At 51.1% G+C, this 17,319-nt stretch overlaps 7 protein-coding genes across 7 annotated transcripts; 5 read left to right on the forward strand and 2 right to left on the reverse strand.

The window, feature by feature from the left end:
• Nucleotides 1-390: 390 nt before the first annotated feature.
• Nucleotides 391-3,315, forward strand: HO173_009466 (uncharacterized protein; the record flags this gene model as incomplete). Its single annotated transcript, XM_037311356.1, has 3 exons — nt 391-1,749; nt 1,799-3,180; nt 3,234-3,315. 3 exons carry the CDS (start codon nt 391-393, stop codon nt 3,313-3,315), a joined length of 2,823 nt encoding a protein of 940 aa, XP_037161790.1.
• A 1,097-nt stretch (nt 3,316-4,412) lies between these two features.
• HO173_009467 (uncharacterized protein) lies at nt 4,413-10,628 on the reverse strand (the record flags this gene model as incomplete). The annotated part of the gene is made up of 6 exons (XM_037311357.1): nt 4,413-7,721; nt 7,956-8,572; nt 8,632-8,964; nt 9,015-9,357; nt 9,406-10,281; nt 10,332-10,628. 6 exons carry the CDS (start codon nt 10,626-10,628, stop codon nt 4,413-4,415), a joined length of 5,775 nt encoding a protein of 1,924 aa, XP_037161791.1.
• A 338-nt stretch (nt 10,629-10,966) lies between these two features.
• HO173_009468 (uncharacterized protein) lies at nt 10,967-11,669 on the forward strand (the record flags this gene model as incomplete). Its single annotated transcript, XM_037311358.1, has 4 exons — nt 10,967-11,071; nt 11,137-11,212; nt 11,263-11,527; nt 11,588-11,669. The coding sequence occupies 4 exons, from the start codon at nt 10,967-10,969 to the stop codon at nt 11,667-11,669; spliced, it is 528 nt and encodes a 175-aa protein (XP_037161792.1).
• A 204-nt stretch (nt 11,670-11,873) lies between these two features.
• Nucleotides 11,874-12,980, forward strand: HO173_009469 (uncharacterized protein; the record flags this gene model as incomplete). The annotated part of the gene is made up of 5 exons (XM_037311359.1): nt 11,874-12,053; nt 12,110-12,199; nt 12,257-12,531; nt 12,580-12,745; nt 12,804-12,980. 5 exons carry the CDS (start codon nt 11,874-11,876, stop codon nt 12,978-12,980), a joined length of 888 nt encoding a protein of 295 aa, XP_037161793.1.
• A 440-nt stretch (nt 12,981-13,420) lies between these two features.
• Nucleotides 13,421-14,716, reverse strand: HO173_009470 (uncharacterized protein; the record flags this gene model as incomplete). Its single annotated transcript, XM_037311360.1, has 2 exons — nt 13,421-14,382; nt 14,530-14,716. The coding sequence occupies 2 exons, from the start codon at nt 14,714-14,716 to the stop codon at nt 13,421-13,423; spliced, it is 1,149 nt and encodes a 382-aa protein (XP_037161794.1).
• Nucleotides 14,717-15,208: 492 nt separating this feature from the next.
• Nucleotides 15,209-16,178, forward strand: HO173_009471 (uncharacterized protein; the record flags this gene model as incomplete). Its single annotated transcript, XM_037311361.1, has 4 exons — nt 15,209-15,238; nt 15,409-15,465; nt 15,513-15,667; nt 15,719-16,178. 4 exons carry the CDS (start codon nt 15,209-15,211, stop codon nt 16,176-16,178), a joined length of 702 nt encoding a protein of 233 aa, XP_037161795.1.
• Nucleotides 16,179-16,279: 101 nt separating this feature from the next.
• On the forward strand, nt 16,280-17,204 carry HO173_009472 (uncharacterized protein; the record flags this gene model as incomplete). Its single annotated transcript, XM_037311362.1, has 2 exons — nt 16,280-17,092; nt 17,145-17,204. The coding sequence occupies 2 exons, from the start codon at nt 16,280-16,282 to the stop codon at nt 17,202-17,204; spliced, it is 873 nt and encodes a 290-aa protein (XP_037161796.1).
• Nucleotides 17,205-17,319: the final 115 nt, after the last annotated feature.

Consider the following 17,319-nt stretch of genomic DNA (forward strand, 5'->3'; position numbering starts at 1 on the left):
CAAAGGGGGAAAGGAGCTCTCCGGCGCCTAAGCACGTCTACGACGAGGGCGGAGAATATAACGGCGGCGACTCCATAGGATTACCGGCTCGCAAAAGAGTACGCTTTTCAAAACCACACGAGGACAGCCAAGGTACGACTTCTGACAAGCACCTCATCTCCACAACCGCCAACGAAATCAGAAAGCCCAAACAAACACTGCACACATCCAAGTATGCCTTTTCCAGCTCCCCCTTTCGAGATGAGGAGAACTTGGAGGACGATGACGAGACCAAGCGGCGCAAGGAGACGCTACACGAGAAGTTTGTCAAGAAGCTGGGTCGACCCGACAGTATCGCCGACATCAAGAGGCGCAATTGGGTGATCAGCGAAGAGACTGCGGAAGATCAGAATGATGCCGAGGATGACGAAGAGGCTGAGGAGGACGGAACGTCCAAACTTGTCTCCAGGGGGGAGGAAAGGGGTCACTGCAAAGAAAGGCGCAAGCAAGCTCACGCCAATGGAGAAGCAATTCCTGGACATAAAAAGGAAGCACCTGGACACCCTCATGATTATGGAAGTTGGCTATAAGTTCAAGTTCTGGGGAGAAGACGCACGAGTTGCTGCCAAGGAATTAAGTATCGTGTGCATACCAGGAAAATTTAGATTTGACGAGCACCCTTCCGAGGCCCATCTGGACCGTTTTGCATCGGCTAGCATACCGACCCATCGATTACATGTACATGTAAAGCGGTTAGTGGGTGCAGGGCATAAAGTAGGCATTATCCGGCAGTTGGAGACAGCAGCCCTGAAAGCGGCTGGAGACAATCGAAATGCTCCCTTCGTTCGGAAACTTACCAATCTTTACACCAAGGGCACATATATCGACGATGTTGAAGGGCTGGAAGCATCAGTAGGGGCACCCTCCAGCGGTACGCCTGCTACAGGCTATCTCGTGTGCATCACAGAAAGCAATGCCAAAGGTTGGGGGACGGACGAGAAGGTCCACATCGGTCTGGTCGCTGTGCAGCCTGCGACTGGCGATGTGATACACGATGACTTCGAAGATGGCTTCATGAGAAGCGAAATAGAGACTCGGTTACTTCACATTTCGCCTTGTGAGATCTTGATTGTCGGCGATCTTTCAAAAGCAACCGACAAATTGGTACAGCATCTGTCGGGAAGTAAGACCAACGTCTTCGGGGAAAGAGTGCGATTGGAGAGACTCGACAAGCCGAAGACCATGGCAGCGCAAGCTTACAGTCACGTTTCAAACTTTTACGCCGAGAAAATGAAAGCCTCAACTGCGGAAGATGATGAGAAAGCAAGCAAGATCTTGGACAACGTGCTAAAGCTCGCTGAGGGTGTAACAATCTGTCTCTCTGCGATGATCACGCATCTGACGGACTATGGCCTCGAACATGTTTTCGATCTCACGAAGTATTTCCAGTCATTCAGTGCTCGATCGCACATGCTGCTCAACGGAACCAGCCTAACTAGCCTTGAGATTTACCAGAACCAGACAGACCATACTGAGAAGGGGAGCCTGTTCTGGACCCTGGACAGGACTAAGACACGCTTCGGCCAGAGGCTGTTACGCAAATGGGTAGGCCGACCGCTGCTTCGGAAGGCTGAGCTGGAAGAACGCATCGCCGCTGTCGAAGAGCTCAATGATGACCAGCCGACAGTGCGAGCGGACAAGGTCAAACACCTTCTTTCTCAGATCAGAAGTGATCTGGAGAAGAGTTTGATACGCATCTACTATGGCAAAGTCAGTACATTCTTTTCCAGCGTCCTTGCCATTTACTGATTTTGTGCAGTGTACTCGCCCGGAGCTATTGACTGTCTTGCAGACTATGCAACGCATCGCCACTGAGTTCGTCTCAGTAAAAAGGCCTTCGGATGCTGGCTTCCAGTCATCAATCATCAACAATGCTATTGCCGCTCTTCCAACCATCGCGGAGGATGTAGTTTCATATTTGGACCAAATCAACCCAGAAGCCGCTAAGGCAGACGACAAGTATGCTTTCTTCCGAGAAGAGGTGGAAAGTGAAGACATCATGGAGCACAAGATGGGTATAGCAAGTGTTGAGCAGGAGCTTGACGCTCATCGACCCGTCGCCGCTGCAAAGGTTAAGAAGGTGAAGGTAGAATATGTCACGGTTGCTGGCATAGAGTATCTGATCGAGGTGGATAATGCACTACTGAAAAACGTCCCAGCTTCATGGGCAAAGATCAGCGGTACAAAGAAGGTTTCACGATTCCACACACCGGAAGTTGTGCGTCTCATTCGTGAAAGGGATCAGCATAAAGAAGCGTTGGCTGCCGCGTGCGATATTGCATTTGCCGGACTATTGGCGGACATCTCATCCAAGTATCAGTCATTCCGAGATTGCGTTCAGGCTCTTGCCACGCTTGACTGCTTACTGTCTCTTGCCGCCATCGCCGGTCAACCAGGCTACGTCAAGCCAGAGTACATGGACGAGACGTGCATATCTGTTGAGCAGGGCAGACATCCCATGGTCGAACAGCTTCTCCTTGATACCTACGTGCCCAACGATACTGATCTCGCTTCGGATCGCACGAGAGCCTTGCTCATCACCGGTCCAAACATGGGAGGCAAGTCAAGCTATGTTCGCCAAGTCGCTCTTATCTCCATCATGGGCCAGATTGGATCTTATGTCCCTGCCGAGTCCGCTAAGCTTGGCATGCTCGATGCTGTCTTCACCCGCATGGGTGCCTTTGATAACATGATGGCGGGAGAGTCTACCTTCATGGTGGAACTATCCGAAACGTCGGACATCCTGAAGCAAGCGACATCAAAGTCGTTGATCATTTTGGATGAACTCGGTCGCGGAACCTCGACACACGATGGCGTCGCCATTGCCCAAGCTGTACTGGATCATGTGGTCAGAGAAAAGAAGAGCTTGACGCTCTTCATCACCCACTACCAGAATCTCAGCGCACTCGCCAAGGGGTTCGAAAATGGCGAGCTGAAGAACGTACATATGCGCTTCAAGGAAACTGGCGATGCTAGCCAGGAGATCACATTTCTCTACGAGATTGGCGAAGGCGTGGCTCATCGGTCCTACGGCTTGAACGTCGCCCGCCTAGCCAATGTCCCAGAGTCTGTCCTCGATGTTGCTGCAGTCAAGTCGAAAGAGCTAGAACATGAGGCTAGTGAGAAACAGCTTGGTCATTTGTAAGTTATCCTGCATCAAATTGTCCATCAATCCGCTAAACCTCAGCGCACAGGTCTCGGTCTCTTCATTCGATGCTTTCCGACCAAAACAATATACAGCTAGATGTGATGGTCACTGGGATCGAGCAGCTGTAGACTATTTGGTAAGGGGTGCCCTGACCCATTGTCCGCTTTCCTTATTCTATGATGAAAAACACGTCAGAAATAATCATTGAGCGTTTGCAAATGCAAAACGATGATGCTATTTACAATTAGACTCTGACAACATTCTTCTGCCCCCGTCCTATCAGTTCATCAGTAACGCTTTCTTGAAGCTAACACATTCGCACAAACATTAGGCATCTGATACGCACAGCTAGCCGTGACCGGCCCCTCGTACCTCGTCCCCAATACTGCATGGTCGGAAACCGAATCCAGAACATATACCCGAACGGTACGTTGTCGTTCCCTTTTCTGTGCTTCTCTATATCCGTCTATGATTAAGAAATTGTTGTTGAAATCTGAGGCTGTGTGTATGCAGCCGGTCCCATGGAGACTCTCACACCCACATAACATGAGACTTGCCTTTTACCACACTTGTGTCTTCTTCCGCGCGTGGGCATTGCGCAGTGGCTGATCATGTGCAGCAGAAGTAGTGCCGGTCCCACGCTCCTGCTCTTATGAGATTTTGGGTGGAAGGAGGGATGAGGAGGTTGCGGATCTGGGACTGAACAGGTGCTACGTACGCTTTGCAGCTTGTAAATGTAAATAGGGGTATCTAGAGCTGTTGTCACGCTTTCTAGGTATGGTCATAATGGTAATGAAGAATGATTATTATATCCTATATACGTCCTTTGATCAGAGAGCTTCTTTTGTCTGAATGTTTGTTGTATCCTCTTCTTTGGATATACGAGGTGATCTCTTGATTACCAGCCAGTTGAAGTCTGTCCTGTAGATTCAAATATTGTCATGAAGCTGATTTCTTCTAAATCTTTCTTTGTACTGAAGTCGAGTGTCCTACCTGCTTCAAGCACCGACTCTACACCATTGCATCGTTATAGAACAGTATGATTGCTGGGGAAACGTTGACGATGGAACCCTCTCTCTATGTTGTTGCAACAGATTAACTTCGACGATTGCTTCGGAAGCTTAGGACTGGAGCCAGAACACTGGATCCAATAGTAATAATAAGGCTACGCTGCTCTCTCTCTACCTCCACCCTCTACACGTCCGTCTGTCGCCAAGTGCATTCTCTATCCACTCAAGATCTCAACCTCCAACCTCGTCAACTCCAACACATCGATGCCTAACCCCTCATCCTCAATCTCCCCTCCCCTCTGCGCCAAATAATCAGGCACCCAATCCGCATCCTCCTCACTCCATCTACCCCAAAGCGGGGGGACATGGATTGCAAAAGCACCGCCGGCCTGCGCCAGTTCGTCGTGACCTGAAGCGTAGCCCTCGTCTTCCTCAGCGTCAGCATCGGGCATTTTGATGTCGCCGTCATGGTCGATGTCACGATCGCGGTCGATAATACGGTCGTGGAGGCCGTGGAGGAAATTGTGGATGGATGATTGCAAGGAAGGGTGAAGGCACGTGGCGCCGGTACGCGTCGGGCGTAGCGGTGCGGCGCCATCAAAGTGCACGGCTGCCTTGGAGGTGTTGAACATATAGGTGTCGCCATCTGCGTCTTCCAGGGCTGTGACCGCGCCGTCTTTGAGTACGATCCTTTTCTCCACAGACTGTTGCCGGCCGGCAATCTGCCAAACATATGCCATGCCGTTGACGGCGAAAGTCCAGATGGTTAGGATTCCACCGGATGCATCGACCGCAACGTCAACGAGCCCCTGCATGTTACCGATCTTGACGCCTTCGATCCTCATTGGCTCTCCAATTGCGTTAGCTTTTTGGCCATCTTGCCCATCTTGCCCATCTTGCCCTTTAGCTGTCTTGTCTTGATAACCAAAGAAAGCATCGGGTGGCACAACAAATAGCCAAATAGCTTCGCCATACCCAACCACAACTCTGACACCCCACTGCAACTCGCCACCAGCTGCGTAGACTCTGGGCACTACAGTCTCCCCAAGTTCGCTTGGTCCTTTGAAAATGAACCTCCTGATAAGCTTCGTAGCTCCGGATCCAAGCGGTGCATCTGTGCCCAAACACAGGTTTCCTTCTACGGGATCAGTGAACAAGACATTCCATCCATCACTAATAGGCACAGCGCGATAATGATCGCACCATCCGGAACCTCTGAAGGCATTGTCCCAACTACTAGGGTCAGACAACCCTTCCTCATAAGTCATACCCTCATGTCTAGCGGTACTAGTGCTCGTACCGGGAAAGTATCTGCCCCCAAGTCCTTCCTTTTCCTCGGGATGACTAGCACTGCTGATCAGCCTTAGCTTCTTCGCCGAATCCACCGCCAGCCTGGGCGGAAGGAAGTACAAGAAGTCGCTTGGCGCAGTGAGTGGGAACCAGCGATTAAGATCCTGCCCCGTCAGTGCATCAATCCAGTGAAGTTCAATTCCCGCGGAGCAGCCGAAGGCAACGCAGCGGCGCTGTGGGCAGATTGCTACGCTTCTAGGCGGGTCTTCGGCGGAGCAGAGGTTGCGATAGATGGAACGTATACCGGTCTCGAGAGGTATATAGCCCGTGTTGGAGGAAAGAGAGAGTCGGGAAGGTCCAGGCGCAGGCGAAACAAGAGGGTCATCCATTCTCCAAGACGTGTGGATGTCGCGGGCGCCGTGGACTTCGGGGTGACTTGCTTCTGCAATCGCTCGAGCCAAGGCACGGTCATTGGGACTTGCTCGAAAGGAAGCGTGCTCATTGGGTGGAGTAGCTTCGGTAACGCCAGGCTCACCAGAGGAGACAGAACTGTAGATAGAGGTCTTGCAGTCACGCGTGACAGCCGACGAGACCTGCGGATTGGATCGTTTCTGTGATGGCAACCGGGTGTTCTCGTGGAGGTCGCAGACTAGGCCTACCCGACCCTCAAGGAGAGCTGCGACGGCAAAGCGCTGAGCGGACGTGTCCATGCTTACAGCCAGAACGCGGTGAGGGCAGAGGACGGTGGTCACAGGCGAAAGATGGCCTCCATGAGGGTGCGGGCCCGAGGTATTATCACGCAGAGAGTAGATGTAGATCAGGCAGCCTTCAGTAACCAGAAGAAATTTGCAGCAGACGCTGACTGTAAAGTGAACCGCTGATCCGTGTTGACAGTTTCCTATACGAGAAGGGTTATAGCCGGTGCTCAGTTCAGAAAAGTCAGTCTCGGATGTGAGGGCAACACCAGTATGATTAGATTGTCTGCCCGACGATGACCACAGATTTCCCGAGAGCCCGTTGCCGGTCCAACCTGGTCGTAGAGAGCACTCGGTAGCCAATCGCTTGCTTAAGATCCATTCCTCATTGATGCTGTCGGCAGTTCTATGCCCGTTCAACTCTTCACGCACATCCATGTCAGCCTTTCCGGCCCTCCACCAGCCACCCTCCTTCAGCACCCTTGTTAGCAGCCTCTCTTCCAGACTGCCGATCATCCAAGCTCTACATGTGTGCCTGGCGGCATTCAGATCCACAGGAGAGAGGTAGACGTAGACTCTCTCAAGAGTTTCGGCAGGAAGTTTGTAGACAGACGGCATGACGACAGGACGAGCGAGAGTGATACCGGCTGACCAGCAGCGGGATGAAAGGCGAACAGCCAGGTATTCTTCGAAGTGAATGTAGTTCAAGAGTCGCTGAAAGAAGGTCGCCGGGAGCTCAGGCCCTCGGTTTTGCTTGCGGCGAAGACCAAGTACAGCGAATGTATCGCGATGACCTCCGAAGTTGGTCAAGTCGATTGAGCTACTGAAGGTTGCGGCCTTGTGTAGCTCTTCCGAGAGAGATAAACGGAACCTCTCAAATGGTAAGGGCTCCATGTAACAGCCGTCGATGGCTTCGGGTTCCTCGGAGAGATCTCGGCTCAGAAATCGCTGACGCATTGTAATGTCAAGATCATCAACATTTGGACCTGCTTGAGGTCTAGTCATGGCTCGGGGCTCAAGGCGTTCATGCGCAGGGACCCGAACGAGCGTGCGGCCTCTAATGGGGCTCCCCTCTTCACTTGATGGTATGGCTGACTCTGATTGCTCGGATGCAACCTGGAATGAAAAGCTGCTGCGGACGGAATTGGAGGGCGTCGAACGAGGAGAGGCTTTAGGTCTGAGAGGTGCATTGACGTCGTTTGAGGCAGCAAGAGCTCCAGGCTTCGTAGCAGAGTCCAGCTCCAAGGGACCCATTCCGAAGCGAGTCGGACAGTCTCCAATCAATCGGGTAACTTCAGGTGCAGAGGAAGGTCCGACGTAGAGGATATGAACAGATGCGTTTTCTAGGATAGTGACCAGTGGAGCGGCTGAAGTGGAGTCCAAACAATCTGCTTGTTCAGGGTCAAGGCCGGCGACCCCGCGTGAGAGGAGGATCTGCGAAGACGTAGTTAAAGCTGTTGCACGCCTGAAAGACCGTGCTGGTAAAGGATGTGGTTGGTCTACACCTAGGATAAGCTGCTTGTCAGTGGACGCAGACCTCTGAACGAGTTAGCACACTAGACGCAAGCGCCTCTTTTCCGGTCGAAACAAGAAAGAACGACCACTTGAAGATGTGCCTCGAAAGATCAGCATGGCCCATGCGGACGGGTATAAAGCTCTTCTAAAACAAAACTCCCAATTAATGCAGTAGTCCAAACGCCATGAAGAATAACACGTTCGCTATGCATAGCATTAATCATGGAATCAACCCAGCCTCTTTCGAAGGAATCACACATCCTCTTCGGCACCATGATTACCATGCCGAGACGAACCATTCGTCCGCTTCTTTGCAAGCCAGACATCCTCTAAGGGGGTGACCAAGCTAGGATTGATGTAGCGCAGGCCTGTCTCCCGGTCCTCATCGACATCGCGACCCCTCGAGGTCTCACTCTCGTACCTTGACTCGCCGTGGGCCAACGCTCCGAAAGGCGGGTCATGAGTGAGACTGCGGATAGCGATAAATTTCATCAATGGGTCATAGGTGCGTTGGTAGAAGACCATGAACCAAATTGTGAATGCGAGCAGAGGGACGATCAAGATGGCGCGGTACACTGCCAGACTTAAACCCAGAATACCAGTCATCGCAAGCTGAAAGACGACAAGGCCCAGTACGATGCGATTGCAAATGATAGACCATGCTCGACCGGTCGAGTGCTGACGGTGATCCATCGCGTAGAGGAGCTGGTATTTGTAGATGAAAGTTCCGATGATGAAATAAAGCAGGCCAAATAATTGGACCAGCCAGGAGCCGGGCAGGACGCTGTACACGATGCAAATGATGAATATGAGTATGGTCTGAGGAAGATAGAAGCCATAGCTGAAGACAGGCGGCTGGACCAATTCTGCGTAATCTGTACCCTCGATCAGCGACTGCCGGAGAGCTTGGTTGATATCCAACTAGGGCTCATACCTCGAGGGGTTTTAGCACCTATCAAGAAGATCGGATACATTGCGACACTGCCGAACTCGAGCAATCGGAAGGGGAACAGCCCAAGCCCTTGAAGGATGATCAGATTGATGTAAAATAGGACGAGATTCTTCAAGGAAGTGGCCAGGATAATTGCGATGCTAGTGGTGTCTCTGAGAGAATCTCCGATGCGGCTGAAGTATGCCTGAGCATTTGACGCCGTCCCAAAGATGGTGAAGACGACGAAAAGGTTGAAAAAGGTGAAAAAGAAGTTTTTGGATATCAGCGACATTTCGACGTCACCTTGCGACATCATGCCTTGTAGCGTTGACAGCCCTGCATGTCATCAGCTTCGATTCGAATGACCTGGGCAGATGAGATCATACAGTAGTAAAGATACGGTACAGCCACACTTAAGAGGGAGATAAGTAGTGTAGGAAGACCTTGTTGGACCAAGGATCTGCTAATGTCGTGGCTGGAGAGGGCATCCGCGAGCTGTGGCCAGACCTTGCCAATGTTTTCGAGGCTTAGCAGTCCAGCAAGAGGGACCAAAAGTAAAGACCAGAAGACTGTGAGGATAGCAATCACCAAGGTGATGGACCATGCCCTGAGCATCCTACTGGATCTTGAAAGATACGTGTTATGCCATACCACGTCCGATGGTGCTGGGGCAACGTTAGCAAGCAGTTTCATTGGCTCGGGATCCATCGTAGCTTGTACAGCCATTTGCTACGCATTGTTAGCACTGCTGGGACTTCTTCGGACCACATTACTTACTGCTGCAGCAGTCGAGTCCAGTGTGACAAAGGCCAGTGGAGTGGGTTTGTAGACCTTCTTGCGAGATGACTGGATTTTCTCGTCTAGCTTATGGAGCTTCTCCTCATAGTAATCGATAGCATCGATACGTCGACTTTGTAGACCCAGGAATCCGTGCCATATCCGTGTCTTCGGACGATCTGATGTAGCCGTATCCACGTGAGGCTGGTCGTCATTGTCACCATCGAGAAGATGATCAGACTCATCGACGTGGTCTGTGTTTCCTCCAGAGGCTTGGAGTAGGACCCTATTGCCCGCATGTTTTGGTCGTCCCGAATGTACGGTCCAAGCCTCTTCGAGCTTCCGCAAGATGCTCATTCTGCGCGTGACAAGATCGTCCAGCTCTTTCCAGTCCTTGCATAATAAGACGCTTTCCACTTTACCAATTTGGAGATTTTCAATCGCTTCCTTGATCATCTCCTCCGAGCGTAGTTCTTCGGGTATACCAGAGAGCCTGATGGTCCTATCTGTGACCGTGGATTGGCTGCCAAGGTAGTCCTGGCGGATGCGAATGACTTTTTTGGTCTCTGTGGTTATGAGGTATAGGGCAAGGGCAGAAAAAAGATATACGAAGACCACGTAGATCCAGAGCATCAAGTCAGTCGGCTTATCCTCGCCCTTCGTAGCCTTCCCTGATCCTGCTATCTCCAGCAATGGAGACACATTGCCATAGGCCCCGAAGGTAGAGGTCCTGTTGGCTGTGTGATTTCCAAGATTCCCTGATTTAGGCAGGCCATAGTCGCCTGTGTCGTGTACGTGTATTGGTAATAGGACAACGAGTGAGAAGAAGAGGGTGATTGTTATATACTTGGTGGCCATCTTGAAGAAGTGAAGAAACTGCGATTCATTTAGACATTGAACCTCTTCATTCTTTTCAGGCTACTTACTACGAAAGCATCAAGACCGGCCGAAGCAAGTACTTGATCTTCGGTAATTCGATAAAGAGCTGGGACCCATCCAAAGAAGGTGTCTGGGAGCTCTGGGAGAGTGGAGGCTGCATTCTTCTGCTTTTTCCGCGCAGCATAGAGAGATGTCCATCTTGGTCTCAAGAAACAAAAGGCGAGAAAGGCGAAGAACCCGAGAGCAATGGAGATGGCGAGTTGGGTGTAGAGGTCTCTTTGATTATGATTTTGGCTCTGGTCCAGGTAGCCATCGCGGTCCGCCATAGTCCAAGCCGACGCCATAGTTGCGTGATTATGGGGCACCAAGGCAGGGAGTTATGTCGGCGTGGGAAGCATTGCGGTAGAATGTATTTCTTATCAACCTGCAGGTTTTGAGACAACATGCAAGCGATGGATTAGTTGTCTGGACCCTTGCCAAGAAAACGCACACTAGCTAAGGATACTTGAGTAGGTACTGTAAACTTCTCCAAAAGAACTCAATGCCACAGCCCGCATCTTTTGGCCATTCTCTCATCTCCCCCGAACCTATAAACCATGAGGACTTTCTTTGACTTCCACCCTCAAGGCTCTTAGATGAGGGTAGGAGACGTGTGTTAACTTGCAGCAAGACGGAGCCGAGCATGGTCGGCACTGCGACATCTCCAGCGAAAGCTTTGTATCCCAAGGGCAAGCCTACGCTACATGTCGAGTGCTGTACCAAACAACCGGAGTCTTTGCCTCCAACAGTAAGACAAAATTCCAGCACCTTTCGTCTTTCCATGGCATTCAATAGTAATGCTGTCACATCAAGCTGGCAGATCGAGTTGAAAAATGGCTCAGAAACCAGTATGCCACAGTCAAGTTAAAGCAGACCTTTCCATGTCTCGGTAAGATGACTACCAATTATTCTTCCATGATGCTAACAATGCTTGGATAGATGGGTTCCTCGACCCTCCCGGCATCCATTTCATCACTGTTGCAGACCTCACTTCTAGTACAGATGTCGAGTCAAATACCTGTATTCGTCTTCCACATGTAGATATCACCGTTGACGTCTTCGAGCTCCACGGCGACGAAGAGCAAATCGAGCCTTCCGAGGCCACACTTACCCGGATCGCTCCAAACGCCAATGATGACATTCAGGGGCCGCAAGCCACAATCACGAGTCTTCCAAATAGGAACTTCCATGGTCTTTGGGATTCGTAAGGCTCTGCAAACTGCAGCATCGCAGCATCTTATGGACTTGTGCCTGATTCTGGTAGGTTGATTTTCGAAGATTTCATTCAATCTCGACTCCTCAAATTCATCATCCGCATGAGTCAGTGTTTTCGCTTTGTCTCTTAAAGGGACCACAGCTACCATGCCTCAGTGTCCTTTTCCGCTCGTCAACGTCGCCAACCATTGCCCTGTTGGAGCAGAGCCGTCCTACTTTATGGACCGCCAGGTGCTGGAAAGACAAGCCTCTGCCGAGCCTTAGCCCAGCAATTATCCATCCGTTTGCGCAACACTTTCCCACACTGCAAGCTCGTTGAATTTGACGCTCATTCAATGTTCAGCCAAGACTTTGTTGAGAGTGGGAAAGTCGTCAACAAACTCTTCGCCATGATTGAATCGATGCTCGATGAGGATGAAAACGCTTTGATTTGCGTCTTTATTGATGAGATAGAAAGCCTAGCCGGCAAACGTCAGTACCCTGGCAGCTCTAACGAGCCGCAAGACTCCTTGAGAGTATGCACCAAGACGATTTATATACTTGTAGCGACTGGAAGCTGATGACATTCCAGGCTGTTAATGCATTGCTGATCGCGCTTGATCGGCTACGGTGCAGACCTAACGTCTTACTCTTTTGCACGAGCAACTTGATCGAGGCTGTGGTGCGTAATTCGAATCACTACGCCGCTCATTGGATATACATATCAATCATTGGTTAGGATCCGGCATTTATTGACCGCATCGACATGAAACAACAGATTTCAAATCCTGGTCCAAGAGCTAGATACGAGATTCTGCGTTCCTGCTATCTTGAACTTGGTCAATGCGGAATCATAGCTCCAGTCCGTCAGCCCCTAGAAGCTGCTACCCTCGAGCAACCATCACAAGAAATGCTGCTGGATGGAGATGAGGACGAGCTCGCGAGCGGGTGGGCCTCCCTCATACCTTCCTCATCCTCTTCGTCTTCTCCGGATAGATACTACACTCCGTTTAGGTCTCATATTCGGGTCCTAATGTCTTCAACATGCTGACAATCCAACAGCAGCCCGCCACCTCCGCACCACTCAACCAAGGCTCCTAGGTCTCAAGTTGATTTCCATGTCGTCGACGACAGAGATCTACCGCCTCACCACCTCATGATGCTGCATTTCCCCGCCGACGAAGCGTCTCTGCCTCGAACATTATGGAAGGTCGCAGCGAAGAGTACGGTAAGATAGACTGGCATCCAGCAGCCAGTCCAGAATGCTAATGTGAAACCGCCCGCAGAACTTTAGTGGGCGAACCCTACGGCGTCTGCCTGTCCTGTCTCTAGCTATGTACACGACGCAGGACCCGTGTCCCATCGATGAAGCTCTCAATGCGCTTTCAGAAGCTGTCGATAACGAGTCGTTACGGGAACAGAAAGATAGTACAGGAGAGACCAAGATGCTCGACTGTTGTTAGATTTATGGGTTGTCAATGCGGAATTAGATTGGCTTGAATTGGCATGGCTTGGCTTGGCTTGGCTTGTCTGGCGCTGGAGCACTTGCTTGTACTGATTCAAGATACCCATTTTGCAGTTTGCTTTGCTTTTTCAGAATTGAAATGTAACATGTGCCTAGCTAGCTCGGAGGGCTGTTTATTTCGTACTCTGTGATCGGAAGAAATGATAGTTGGCAAAGAGACTGAGACGTATGTACAGCTAATGACAAAGTAATTGCTAAACAAGATCATGTGCCCAACGACATAGAAAGTAGAAGGAGATACAGAATTGCAAGAACAATTGCACAAACGAGAGATCGAGGCAGCGCAATCCAACCCAAATGACGTTCAACGTTCTTCTACCCAACACGTCTTAGATCAAGACCCACCACCCATGCCAATAGCCCTACTTGATCGGTCTGCTACGTCTGCGTAGTCAGCCCGCTAGACGCGTTCCCGCCTCCCACAGCCACGGTCAACAACTGCGGACTCGGATCTTGCACCGCCCCCGACTGGTTCACACCATTGGTCGGCGTCACGTCGTCGTAAGGGAACGCATAGCCGATGCCGTCCAAGTTCGCCGCGTGCACGATGCGCGCGTAGTGGTTCGTGGTCGCGTTCTGATAGTACTGGCTCGGCGAAGCTGTGGGCTCGACGGAGTCGATGAGCAGAGTGGAGCGGTTGAAAGCGGCGCTGAGGCGGGCGATGAGGGCGCCGAGTTCGATGTTGGAGCCGACGGCGAAGGGACCGGTGGAGCAGCTGAAGATGTCGGCGGCGGAGGGCTTGGTGAAGGTTAGACCGTTGCCGAAGTCGAGGAGGGAGGAAGAGTCGACGTGGCCGGATACAGTGCCCCAGGAGGCTTGAGTGTCGATGGAGAGCTGCTGGGACGTGTACTGGGACCAGACTTGGTTGACATAGTTCTGGTAGTAGCCGTTAAAGAGAGAGGAGTTCAGAGTGATGCCGTTGTTGGGGCTTAGAGCGCGTAGGTTGCCTCCGGAGGGATTGCGCACGATGAGCGAGGACCAGCCTGCGCCGTCAGAGGCGGTTTGAGCTGTTAGTTCCTGGCAGACGGTATCGAGTCCACTGGACGCCATGCCGGAGACATACTGCGTTGCGTGGGAGGTGTTGGTCAAGGTCAAGGAGATGGGTAGGCAGACGAAGTCGACGTAGGAGATGTTGACGAAGAGCTCGGCCGCATTGAAAGTGAATTCGCAGAAGTCCCAGGATAAGTTTGTATTCGGGTCTGAGGGGTTAGTAACCGACGGCTCGACGAGTGCAGGGCCGGGGTTGAGGAGGAAAGTTAAAGTCCCGTCGACAGAGAACCAGATACGGCTTCCAGCAAGGTGGGGAACAGTGACGGTCGTGGTATTACCAGGTGCGCCCACTAAATTACAATTTCGCTGTCAGTATTGCCCATGCGAGGAGGAATATAGAGCCATGGAACATGTTTCGAGGGTAAAGACTCCCGAGATATGTCTCAAGACTCAAGTTTTGCTCCAACAGGGAAAATATGGGCTCCGAAAATACGTACGAGGGATGGCGCAATCCTGACCAAGGGCCGAGCCGACAGACGAAGGCGATGTTGGATAGTAGTAAGTCTTGCCATCGGATTGGAGTAGGAATAGAGCGTTGTTATTGTCGAGCGCTTGGCCAGTGATGTAGGCGTACACGGTGCTGGAGCTCGTCTGATTCTGAAGGGCAATATTGACGGTAGCCATTGCGCTGGGACCGAAAATGTTGCTCCGTAGATAGGGTTCGATGTATTCGTGGATTGATCCTGTAGGATGCAGTTGGTGCGGTAGTGTGAAGAAAATTATTTACAGAGCAAAGAGCAGACGATATATACAAGCATCTGACAATATGTACAGAGATAAAAAGCAAATTGGATGTTAGGTGAGACGCAGCATGGATTCGGCCGAGAAGCACCGCCTGGCTCTATATATGTTGAGCTGAAAAAGGATGTGAAATCCTCTTGAGGCGTGAGCAGGTGGCCCGGGCAAATGTGCAGCACACCTTGGACCTCAGGCTGGGAATCTTCTGCAAGGGAATGATGCAGGTGAATGATCAAATATTGAACTCAAATTTTGAACCTGTTGGATAATGATACTATTTACACAACAATGATTAGACAATGACCGACTTCAAGGAGACGTTCTGCGGAGAAAAGACTGTGGAGTAATAAGGGGAAGAGATCAAGTGGTGTTGGTCTTATGCTTGCTGATGATGCCCCGGTGCCATTGGTACCCTGGGTGCCTGGCTAGAGTAATTTATCTATGGTTTTAGGGTAGCGCTGACTTTAAATACCGGAATTTGCCAAAAATACCGGGAGAAACGCGTCTGAGCGTCTCCCGACGATCCGGGAATCTGAGAATTTGGGATTTGGGATTTTGGCGACTGACCAAAATTCCAGAACACCTTCCTCGAAAGGAATTTCCAGTATTACTACCACTCAGCCGTTCTGATCATGGTGCGTGATCCTCAGATGCATTTCGCGCGTGAACTAATCTTCCCTAGACCGCCTTTAATCCTACACAGATTTTCGGCGACGAGGTCACGGAAGAGAAGGGCGAGAATGCGCGTCTCTCGGCGTTTGTCGGCGCGATCGCCGTGGGCGATTTGGTCAAGAGCACACTGGGACCCAAGGGGATGGATAAAATATTACAATCAGCGTTTGTGCGCCCCAGCCTCTGTCCTAAGGCTACCATGCTGACTTGGACCAGTTCAACAGGCGAAATAATGGTCACAAACGACGGTGCCACAATTCTGAAGTCAATAGCGTTAGACAACGCCGCAGCGAAAGTGCTGGTCAACATATCCAAGGTGCAAGATGATGAAGTTGGGGATGGAACTACGTCTGTGACAGTGTTGGCGGCAGAATTACTACGCGAGGCTGAGAAGCTGGTGGAGAAAAAGATACATCCGCAAACAATTATTGAAGGGTATCGGATAGCAAGTAATGTGGCTCTGGCGGCCCTGGAAGCCACGGCCGTGGACCACAGCAAAGATAAGGAAGCTTTCCGCAATGATCTTATGGCAATAGCACGGACAACGCTCAGCTCGAAGGTGCTAAGTCAGGATCGAAATCATTTCGCAGAGCTTGCGTGTGATGCTGTCTTGCGAATGAGGGGATCAACGGATCTCAGTCATATCCAAATTATAAAAAGGCGGGCGGGAAGCTGAATGACTCGTATCTGGATGAGGGTTTCATCCTGGACAAGCAGATTGGAGTCAACCAGCCCAAGCGACTTGAGAATGCCAAAATCTTGGTTGCCAATACTGCCATGGATACGGACAAGATCAAGATCTTCGGGGCAAGAGTCAAGGTCGAGTCAACAGGAAAGCTAGCCGAACTTGAAAAGGCTGAGAGGGAGAAGATGAGAGCGAAGGTGGAGAAGATCAAGAGTCATGGCATCAACTGTTTCGTCAATCGGCAGCTCATATACAATTGGCCGGAGCAGCTTTTCTCCGACGCTGGAATCGTATCAATCGAACATGCAGATTTTGACGGTATTGAACGGTTAGCGTTGGTGACAGGAGGAGAGATTGCCTCAACCTTCGACCATCCGGAGAGCGTGAAGCTGGGCCATTGTGACCTCATTGAAGAAGTTATCATTGGAGAAGATACATTAATCAAGTTTTCCGGTGTTGCTGCGGGACAAGCTTGTACCATAGTACTCCGGGGAGCGACGGAGCAGTTACTGGATGAGGCTGAACGATCATTGCACGACGCCTTGGCTGTGCTATCCCAGACAGTGCGAGAACCCAAGACTACGCTTGGTGGCGGATGCGCGGAGATGGTCATGGCTAAGGCGGTTGAGCAGGCGGCACCCAATGTTACAGGCAAAAAGGCGATCGCGGTGGACTCTTTTGCTACGGCACTGCGGCAGCTTCCCACCATCCTTGCGGACAACGCCGGATTTGACTCGAGCGATCTGGTTGCGAGGCTGAAGACGGCGATCTACAAAGGGCTGACGAGTTCGGGATTGGACCTTTTAACAGCTGGGGGTGGCATTGCAGACATGAGGGAGCTGGGAGTGATCGAGAGCTACAAGTTGAAGCGGGCTGTGGTATCTTCTGCAAGCGAAGCAGCAGAGGTAAGACGATCCTCAAGGTGCAACGGTGGTGGTGTGACTGACATTTGCACAGCTTCTGTTACGGGTTGACAACATCATTCGAAGCGCACCAAGGAAAAGAGAGAGGATGTAAAGGATGATAGGAGGAGAAGTCTATGATATCCAGTGACCTGCATGGAGCGGAGTTTGAGCGCTGCCAGGTAGTCAAATAGAGTTTCGTCCTCAATGATCATTGACCTGGTTGAAGC

This window comes from Letharia columbiana (genome assembly GCF_014066305.1).
Source record: "Letharia columbiana isolate WasteWater2 chromosome Unknown Sc0000040_s0, whole genome shotgun sequence".
In the NCBI taxonomy this organism is placed as follows: domain Eukaryota; kingdom Fungi; phylum Ascomycota; class Lecanoromycetes; order Lecanorales; family Parmeliaceae; genus Letharia; species Letharia columbiana.